Raw genomic sequence first — 10,565 nt, forward strand, 5'->3', positions numbered from 1 at the left:
ACCTTCTACGCTCCCCATATAGTCAAAGTGCTGTCCAATCTCAATATTTTGACATTTGAAGACAGATGTAAATCTAAGTCAAAGACATGGACTTAAGAATGTAGTGTCAGCTGTCTTAAAGTTTCTATTGTAGCCACATTGATTCATCTGTAATTTTCTTAAATCAACCTATTTATTATGCATCCTTTTTCTGTCAGGTCTATGCCTCTCTTCTCCTTTTAACTAGGAATGTAATTTTCTAACATGTTAAATTGTTCTTACTCAAGAGTTTATAATTTTACACTAATACATCTGCAGTTAGATCTGTGGTACGTTTTGGACAAACTAGCCATTGCTGAGCTGCAGTCATAGTAGGAGAGCTGCCCTGCCATGACCATGAATCAATGGGACTTTGGAACTTTAGCACATTGAAAGAACCAGATAACTGACCATTTCTAATACAGTGAGCTACTGATGCTAAACAAGAAAGCTTCGTTTCCCATACGGCGGCATTCAACATCCATACAGATCTTGGAGCTCCTATGTTAAATCAGTCACTAAACAGTCTTTTGGAAACCACCTGGATATGGTAAAAGATAGCAATGCTGAAGTATACTGAGAGCCATGGAGCAATGAAAAATGAATTCCCTCTTGTGTACCTATGATCTGGTACTTAATGGTGGCAGCTATGTTTTCTTACAGCTGTGTAGTTCTCAGTTATTAGCAAATAGAGAACTGATTGTAAATAGTCAAAGCTGAAAACTTGAACATGAAATAAGTTTGATTTTGTTAAGTCACACACAAAGAGGTCCTGGTCTTTCAGGTGCATGGTGTGAGCTGCTAAGGAAAAGACCAGTCTCAGGAGAAAAAGAAACATCTTTCAATGTTCAGCTCTGTTCTAGTGGAGATCGGCAGCCTTTTTATTCTGGGATATGCTGAGCAGTTTACAGTGTCAAAAAGCTGCATTGAGCTGAAAGTTGCATACATCTGTCTTGTGGTAGAGCCTTTTAAGCAAGGTTTTTTTAAAAAACCAATTATACAGTATCTATTCTGTTAACCACCTCTTGAAGTATTGGAGTGTAAAACAATTAGTGGTCCTGTTTCTTCCCACCCGCACTTTAAACTCTTAATATACTTCAAGCAAATAAGTGAAGTTGGTAGGCCTGGCTATAATGTATTCTGTTAACTTTTGCAGAATTACTGCATCTTTGGCAGCTTTTACAAATCTATATCTCCCTGAATCAGAGAAAATACATAGCAGCAACACATTTCATATAAAGATATGCTTTGTGTATTATGCATGTTACTTGATCACCTGAACCCAGTACACCCAGTTCAGCACTTCCCACTGTGGCTAACTCCCATATAAAATTGAAGGGTTTGCCAGCATAAAGAGCTGAATTAGGACCTCATAATGTATGCCAAAGGAACTCAGTTCCACCTAAGTATGTATCCAACATATGGAGGCAGTCACACACAACTTTGGGATAGGGAAATTAAAGATGGCTAAAGTAAATGGGAGATGTGGGTAGTCAGCATCTCTTAAGATCAGCCTCAACAAGCATATAGTATAACCTAACCTATCTGTATAACAGAAGAAAAACTACATAGTAGCCTTAAATGTTATGTGATTTTCTTTCTGCAAAGATCTACATCAAGATTTTCACTATCATACACATGAATATACATACAGCTAAGAGTTACTTTCAGGAGCAGTTTGCTGCCTCTGACAGCAAAAGGCTCAATTCTGATTGAACAATATCAGCTTGGTTTTGAAATTTGAGTCACCTGAATAAATTCAAATAAGTACTAGACATGCTTGCCTGGTGTATGAAGTTGTGTGAGTCTTTGGCAATTATTTGAGTAAATACTGGGGAGAACCATCACAGGTCTTTGATTCTGTAGCCACGCTCTACCCAGCAGTATGGCAAGAGAATTTAAGAAACACTTATGTGACCATTGGATAGGGACTTGCAGGTTGGCTGTGTTTGGTGAACGTAGCCCACAGATGGACTGTGCCAGTGATGGGTGCCACAAATCCACCGAAACAGGTGATCTCTAAGCCATCAGTATCTATAAGCTCTGCCCTGGTGCAATTTCACTTTCAATGACTTTACACACAGGGTGAACTTGGCAAGTGTTTAACAGTGGTACTTACAGCTAATCTTTTCAAGTTTGTTATTATTCAGGCCTGCCGTAGCTGATACCAGCGCACTTTGTTCTAAACAAATGCTACTCGGTTGCCGCACTTGTTTGTGGAAACTGAAAGCTCTTTACACCGTGACCGCTCTTGAGCACTTTCCACAAAGCCGCACGCATCTTGACTCGGATCTCAGCTCTGAGAGTAGCTTTCTCCGAGTGGGCACTGAGATGATGGTATTTATTTTCCAGAGCCCACTTTGGGAGTTTTAATTAGCCTGCTTTAAATCACGGAACAATAATGAGTCAAAATACAGCTCACCGGTTTAGATTAGCATTTCTATTTATTCCTAGGGGAAGTCCCCACCGCTCTACCAGTTGCTTGTTTGTACACTGGGGACGGGGGAGTGTTTGCATTTCCGTAAGGGACAGTTTGCACAGTGCAAAAAAAAAAAAGGGCGGGGGGGGGGGCGGTTTGTACTGGCGAGTCTCCCTAGTCGGAAATAGCGTCTATTATTTGAGCCGACTCCAGGAAACTCACAATCAGTACAAAGTGTACGTACCCAAACCACTCGTCCCGTGCTCTTTTGAAGAGGGAGAGCTACAGACATACAGGGTGAAATCCTGGCTTCATTGGAATCACGGGGGGGGGGGGGGGGAGAGCTGTCATTGGCTTCAACTGGGCCAGTATTTCACCCAAAATCTAAAATACAGATGAGTGGGTGATGTATTTTACAATAGGACTGTACTGTGGGTCACCTAAAATAAATGTTCTATACCTATTGGAGGTGACTAACCAGTGCTTTGGTCTAAAGAAACAGTTTTCAACTTAGCATAATTAAGATATTTCTCCTCTTCTTTTATAAACGATTTAAGCACCGAACCTATTGTTGGAAAAGTATTTATTTACAGAATACTCATAAAGAAACCATCTCTCCTTTGAGCTCTGGTTAGTGGTTGTGCATTATTAGACTATACCATTTCTATTTCAGCTGTTGTTCCGAACGGACAATTGATGTGCCAGCTCTAGCAAGACTATTTACATCCTCATCTGAAATCTGACTACAAATGTAACACTTTGAAGTCACATAAAACAGTGCGTACAAAAATATAGTTTCTAAAAAATCCAAATATTAATGGGCAGAAATGTACAGCCATACTAAGATCAGCGACTGAACACGTTTCTGTCGTAATTAATAAGGCAACCCATTTACATGCAGACTGAAACATTGTCTACATCACACAAGGCACCAAGGACACTTCAACACGTTTGCATGCATCCTAACAGCAGAGAATATACGTACATCCCACCTTCAATAAATTAACTTCTCTGACGCTCATTTTGATAGAGCACATAAACGCTTTGCCTCTCCCTCCCCAAAGGCTGAGAACTCAACAGTGCACATCAAAAAATACACAAAATCGGAGTGAGTAGACGCTGAAAAATAGCCATTTAAAACTCTGGAAACCACCTGTCCATTGGCCCGTCCCATCAGATTGCACTTCTGTGCTCCACGTTAGTTGCACTGATAGTGCTGAAAGGATTCAGCCTGACACACGACCGCTTGGACTATTAGTCAAGGGCCCCAGAGCGTGTGCCCGTCCCCGCTTCCTCCTCACGGCCTCGGAGCAGCCAACGAAGCCATAAAGTGCACAGCGGTTCAGCCAGCCGAGCACCCACGGCACCCGCCCTGCTGGCCAGGCCGCGCTCTGCAGAGCCAGTCCCTAGCCCCTCTTCGCCCCGCTCCGGCGGCAGGCTCCGGAGGTGTGAGGGCCGGGCCGCGCTCGGCGCTAGTCCGCGGCGCCAGGGGAGCAGGCGGCAGTGCGCGCGCAGGGGGGCTGCCTCAGGGCGTCCTGGTCCTGGAGGCGCAGGCAGCCAGGCCCCCGGCACCCGCGGCGCTGCTGCTGCTGCCGCCGCCGCACGCGGCGCCTGGCGGGGGCGCGGCCGGGGCGCTGGCCCCGCTGGAGGAGGAGGAGGGGGTGGCCGCGCCCTTCCTCTCCTTCTGGCGCAGGTGGATCTTGGTGTGGCGCTTCCTCTCGTCGCTGCGGGCGAACTTGCGGCCGCAGAAGTCGCAGGCGAAGGGCTTCTCGCCGGTGTGCGTGCGGATGTGGGTGGTGAGGTGGTCGCTGCGGCTGAAGTTGCGCATGCAGATGCGGCACTGGAAGGGCTTGTGGCCGGTGTGGATGCGGATGTGCCGCGTCAGCTCGTCCGAGCGGGAGAAGCGGCGGTCGCAGCCCTCGGCCGGGCACGGGTAGGGCCGCTCGTGCACCGGCGTCTTGCTGGGCCGGTTCGGGTACTTGCGGGGCCGCAGGATGGGCCGCAGGGGCAGGTTGTGCGGGCTGTAGGCGCTGGCGGGCAGCCGGCCGCCTTCCCCGCCTCCGCCCGCCGGCCCGGCCCCCGGCCCGCCCAGGGTGAAGTTGCGGATGGTGGAGAGCGGCGTGAGCGGCGGCGGGACCCTGAGGGAGTCCAGGGGGCACGGGAAGGGCTTGCGCTCGGGCGCGGCGTGCAGCTCCCGCTGGCACTGGGCGGGCGGGAAGAAGCCCGGGTAATCCGGGATCATGGAGAAGATCCCGCCGTCCGCGGCCGCTTTAGGGGAAGGGTAGGACGGGGGCGGGTGGTAGGGCAGAGAGCCCCCGGCCGAGGCGGGCAGGAAAGCAGAGGCGGGGTCCTGCTGGTAGAGCTCCCCGCAGCCCGAGTAGGGAGGCGGAGGTGAGTACAGGTGCTCCAGGTCCCCGGGCTGGTTCTGAGCCATGCTGCAGCTCAGGGCGCTGCTGGCCAGCGGGTTGGGGGAGGCACAAGATGCCGTGGAGGAAGAAGTGGCCGATGAAGAGGGGGTGCTGACCCCCTGCAAGATCCCAGCGCTCACGATGTTAATGATCCCCTCCGGATAGCAGCCGGCTCCTGGGTACTGAGGGTCGATGGAAAATTTGCCCATGTAGGTAAAAGTCTGATTGCGGGAAGCAGAAACTGCTGGGGCAAAACTGCTGGCATAAGGCAGATCCAGGGACCTCTTGTCACTCATGTCAACATTGATCATTCCATCTGGGAATTAAAGAAAGGCGATCGGTCAGTGCACGGCCACCCTCTACTCCCAAGGACACCTGGCTGCTTTCAGGACTATGGCTTCACCAAGTTCTTCGCCCTACTAAGAAGCATGTTATCAACATGGCCAAATACTGTCTTGTAGTTCACTTCCCAGTGTCCACCTGCCTATATGGGGCGGGGGTTCTCTCTCGCTCGCTCTCTGGACGCTTTAATTTACAAGTGACATATATTGCACTAATTTCAAGGCTCGCCAGTCCCAACTTTATCTTAGTTTAATGCACACACACAATGAATACAGGATGCCTTAGAGTGTCGTGCCCCGAACTAGCCTAACCACATTGCAGCGGACAACTTGCTGTAGTCCCTTTACACTGTTATCTCTCAGCATTCAGACATTAATCAAATTAGAAAGAAGCACTCAGATTTATGTATACATTAACACATGTTGCCATTGTCCAAATCAGAAAATTCCTTTCTAGTTTTCTTTCTGTTTCGCTGAAATGTGATCAGCAATGTGCAATCGGACCGCAAGTCAGACAAGTAAACACCCTGCACATGCACAGGTTAAAAAGTGATGCTTACCTCCTGTCACACTGCTCATCTGGTCATACGGTCCTCCTAAGTCAGCATTGGGGAAAATTGTGACCGAAGTTGGCAATGTGGTAGCGATGTCATCCACAGGATAAATGTTTTCAGATAGCTGGTGCACAAAACCACTGAGAGTTACTGGAATTTTGTCTACGGTCTTGGCAGTCATCATTTGGTCAACAAACAACCTTGAAAACAACTTTCGCTGCTTGTAGTGTTAATACTGTATAGGGTGAGGGTTATTTGTTTCTTCCACTCTAAAAAAAAATCAAGTAAGTTTATACTTAAACTCTGTCACTGCCTCTGTGTTGCTCTGTAAAAGCCCAGTAGTTGCTGTAGTGTTATTGTAACAGTCAGTGTCCCTTGCAGAGCTGTTAATCACTTGCAGCTCTCAGTAGATGGAAAGTGTTGCAGTAAGTATTTATGGGGAGGCCCTGAATGCCCAGGACGTCACTGCCCATATAAGGACTGAGGAACAGGGACGGGCGAGCCGGGCGGAATCATCACATGGAAGATTAGCATGCGGTCCCTCTGTAGTCGCATCCGCGCCCGCTGCAGCTGCTCCTCTCACAGGCAGGCTGGTGCTTGGCCGCGGATTTTCGGCAACAGACCGTAACTTTTTATAAAGATAGTAATAGATCCAGTGCACGCAAAGTGGGAAAGCCTGTGGGAGGTGCTTGTCTCACTTGCAGAGCACGAAGCACCGAACGAGGGATATTCCAGTTTCTCAGGCTCTTGCCTAAAAAGGCGAGGATCCGGTCCCTGAGGGTTCCGCCTCTCCATGCCTTTTTAGGAGTCGTTCCGGAAAATTAAACTTCGGAAAGAAAACGAGCGGAGCCGAGACAGTACAGTCAAACCCCTACTCACTTTCTTAGCAGCTTTTAACCGCAAGCGACGAATCAGAAAATAGCTACATTCACGGAATCTGACTTCTTTTTTTCTGAATTGCTGGTGGAAAGAGACACTGATAAGAGTGAATGTGGTATTGCTTTTTTGGAAAGTGTGTGATCTATTTATACGGTAGCGAAAACGGAACTTTTTCTTGTTGTTGTTGTGGCTGCCACTGAAGGAGAGTAACAGAATAACAACAAGGCTGAGCTTAATGTAGTTTTGTCCCAGCAGAAAGAGCGGAGGCCTCTTAACCAAACCGTGCAATTATAGGATCCCTGTATTTCCAATTAATCTGGCTCGTGTCCTAGATAGGGGTGCTCAGTTTCTTTAGGAGATGGACCACTCGGACTCTGGGTCATTCTCCGGAATGATCTCCTCCAAACGTCCTCTGAAGTAATAGATTTCTCTTAGTTGTAACTAGTTGAGAAGCCTTCGCACTGTTATAAATCTGTATACTTCTCTGGTAACTGCAGTTGGGAAACACATGCTACATAAAACACTTTTCCTGCACCTCTTGATGGAAAACCTAGTTTCTATCGTATTTTTAGAAATTAGTTATTGTATTTGAATTATTTTTTAAATAAAACTGCCGATGGGGATAACTTTTTCCTTAATGATGCATAACCAGTGATCGTTTTACAGGGTTACTTCGACCAATGCAGTTTATTTTCATTAGCTATAGATGATCAAGTTCTGCACTGCCTTACACAGCCCATTAATACCCATACAGGATGCAAAGTATCACAGATTTGGGCCTACGATTTGGATAGGGACCTGATAATGGCTGCTTCCTTAATCTAAACATAACTTGATACCGGGAAATTTGAAAGTAGAACATTCATCTGCAGAGGATTATTGTAGCACTCTTACTCCTAGAAAGAAATATAGCTAGTAGGGACAAAACAAAGGGACTTTTATGGTCCTGAAATCTATGTTTCCAATTATTTTATTTTGCCAAATAGTTTAGTACCTTCTATCTCCCCAACTTATTCTGAAGAGAAAACGTTTCTTTCCAATAACGGCATCTCAGAACACAGTTTAAAAGGACGAGCTGGGTTTTTATTGAAGAAGAAGAAAAAAACAGAAGAGAACAAGTTAGATATTTCAGTTTTCATCGTGCGGTAACTAGCGTGTAAAACTTGCAACCGCACCGCTGACATTCTCCACTGGAAAGATCTCCTATCCGTAAAACTTCCTGCTCAAGCGCCACGCTGTGGAAAAGGTGTCAACTGCAGGTTCAAGGCACTATCACCCGCCTTGATTGCACTACGGAAAGCTAAGCACACCACAAAACCACTTTCTGATAACGTGCATGCACATAGGGCTCCCCAGTTTTCCGGAGAGATTTCGTATCGGTTCTTTGCTTAGCTCGATGACTCCTTCTTAGATATTAAATAATTATCCACACAGTAGGGCTTTATTTGGTCCCTAGGTAAACGTTTATATAAAGAGTTATTGAATTGTGGAGTTAATTTTCAAAGGCACAGTGGGAATTTAGGCAGCCAACTCCCATTGACTTTCAGTCAGAGTTGAGCATCTGAAAATGTCCCCTTTTGGGTCTTGTAATCCCCTTAACATTTTGAATAGTATTTGTTAATCGTCTATACCTCTGTAAAAGGGGAGACGTCTTACCAAGCACGATCAGCTTCAGGTGATAAGGCATCGTGTCAAGAAAGCATAACCATCCTGTGCCGGCAGTTGAGGGAGACCACACACCCAGTAGACACCAAAGGCAAGCGTGAGAATGGAAGCAGATTCCTATTTCCCTCCTTGATGAACATTTAAAATTATGCAAACAGCCCCTAACAATGCTGGGCTGGCATTACTGCAGGGATATGGTGCAAACCCGGACTGGTTGGCTTCCACAGAACCATATTCACATGGTTCCCCGCCCCCTCCCACAGACTATTTAGACGGGTTTTAGACTACTGCAGCATCTGTTGTGGCTTTTCCTCAACGCAGATCTCTTCGGGATTGTTTATAAAGTCAAGAATGGTAGTAAGGGACTAACTTGCAAGATCTTCACTAACCATTTCAGGGTTACATTTAACGAGGACGTGACTATACAATAAAATGAAATCTGATCTTTTACCTTTCTTTCATCTCTGGGTAGTTCAAAGACACTATATTTCAGCTAACTAGAGTGGCAAGCAAGCTGAGACTGAGGCAAATCTATAAAGAGTAGGGCATGCCACAGCTAGATGTGTGTTTTAAGAGCCACGAGATTACCAAAAATGGGGGGGGGGGTTGAGAAAACCTGGATTTGTGCTGGAAATGGCCCACCTTGATTATCATACACATTGTAAAGAGAGTGGTCATTTTGGATGGGCTATTACCAGCAGGAGAGTGAGTTGGGGGGTGGGGGGCGCGGAGGGTGAGAAAACCTGGATTTGTGCTGGAAATGGCCCAACTTGATTATCATACACATTGTAAGGAGAGTGATCACTTTAGATAAGCTATTACCAGCAGGAGAGTGGGGTGGGAGGAGGTATTGTTTCATGGTCTCTGTGTATATAATGTCTTCTGCAGTTTCCACAGTATGCATCCGATGAAGTGAGCTGTAGCTCATGAAAGCTTATGCTCAAATAAATTGGTTAGTCTCTAAGGTGCCACAAGTACTTCTTTTCTTTTTGCGAATACAGACTAACACCGCTGTTACTCTGAAACCTGAGATTACCATTGGCACTCCCCTTCCCAGTAAATTAAACAATTCCTAAATGTGCCTCTTTCAACAAACACTGAGTGACCATGTAAATCCGGCTACACAAGAGCAGTTGCTTCATGATGTTTAATACATTACAATAACATTGGGAACACGCGTTGCTCATTTCCACTCGAATTGGAGGGCTTTCTGCGGCAGCCAGTGTTCACACACGTGGGCGGGCAGGTAGGTGCTTTGATTTTTGTTCTTTTAGTTGTATCTGCATCGTTCTTTCCACAGCCTGAGGGCAGGAGGGGAGATTAGGGTTGGAAGAACTAGACTGTAAAGCAAGCAGGAGCTTTCGGCTTGCTGATGAACTCCCAGCTCCCCCTACTTCAGTTGCAGGCACTGTGAGGTGCCCCCTACGGCCGGGGGGGACTCTGCGGATGAAATCCTGGCCCCAGCAACAGTCCGTGGCAAAATCCCCAGTGACTTCAGTGCGGCCAGGATGTCACCCTGCCTCCTGTAAAGATGCCCCGAGCCTGGGGCAGGGAGCTCAGCCTGTGCAGTGCCCCTCGGACTGGCACTCTCCAGCTAGCGGATGCTGCAGCAAGGCTAGTCCCCTCCAGGCTTTAGGGGAGGGATGGGGACCGCAGCTCTCCATAATCCCCCCGCCCCCAAGGGCTACTCGGAAAGCTCCCGTAAAAACACGGCTCCTTCAATCCCGCATCTCACCCAAGAGCGGGGGAAGTTAGTGCAGCTGCTGCCCGAGCTCACCGCTCCAGAGAGCAGCTGTGCCCCCTCAGAGCTCGAGTTCCCCTCGCCAGGTGACCCGAACTCGTGCCCGCCGCTGTGAACGCTAGCGGGGTTAGTGCCTGAAGCATGCGGCTGCAGCTGCACACAGACCCCCCAGAGTGGGGGAGAGGAGGAGGAGCCGCCCCACAGACCTTACGAAAGTGAAGCTTTAGGCACTGACTTGCTCTTTCACCATTAGCGTAGAAGTTTGCCGAGCTGGCTATGTGGGGAGGAAAAAGGAGGAGGAGGCCGGTGTCAAGATACTCAAGACCATCATCTAAACCTTTTAACCTATGTGTCCAGTCCCAGGCCTGTCCTCTGTAGGATACTCAGATCAGGCCTTGTGGGAGCTGAGCAGAAATGGGGGTGGGAGTCCTTTGCATAGTGTACAAAAGAGTGCCCCATAGCTTTTCGCTAGAAATTCTCTCACTTTTGAAAACAGAGAAATCCATAGTGCAGAAGAGTATGGGTGATAGAATCACAGAC

The 10,565-nt window shown here is 47.5% G+C and overlaps 1 protein-coding gene across 1 annotated transcript; it reads right to left on the minus strand.

The window, feature by feature from the left end:
- Positions 1-2,795: 2,795 nt before the first annotated feature.
- On the minus strand, positions 2,796-6,127 carry EGR2 (early growth response 2). Its single transcript, XM_073354920.1, has 2 exons — positions 5,747-6,127; positions 2,796-5,161 (listed from the first exon to the last, which is right to left on the minus strand). Exons 1-2 carry the CDS (start codon positions 5,922-5,924, stop codon positions 3,963-3,965), a joined length of 1,377 nt encoding a protein of 458 aa, XP_073211021.1. The 5' UTR covers positions 5,925-6,127; the 3' UTR covers positions 2,796-3,962.
- Between the last annotated feature and the right edge of the window lie 4,438 nt (positions 6,128-10,565).

This window comes from Lepidochelys kempii, chromosome 7 (genome assembly GCF_965140265.1).
Source record: "Lepidochelys kempii isolate rLepKem1 chromosome 7, rLepKem1.hap2, whole genome shotgun sequence".
In the NCBI taxonomy this organism is placed as follows: domain Eukaryota; kingdom Metazoa; phylum Chordata; order Testudines; family Cheloniidae; genus Lepidochelys; species Lepidochelys kempii.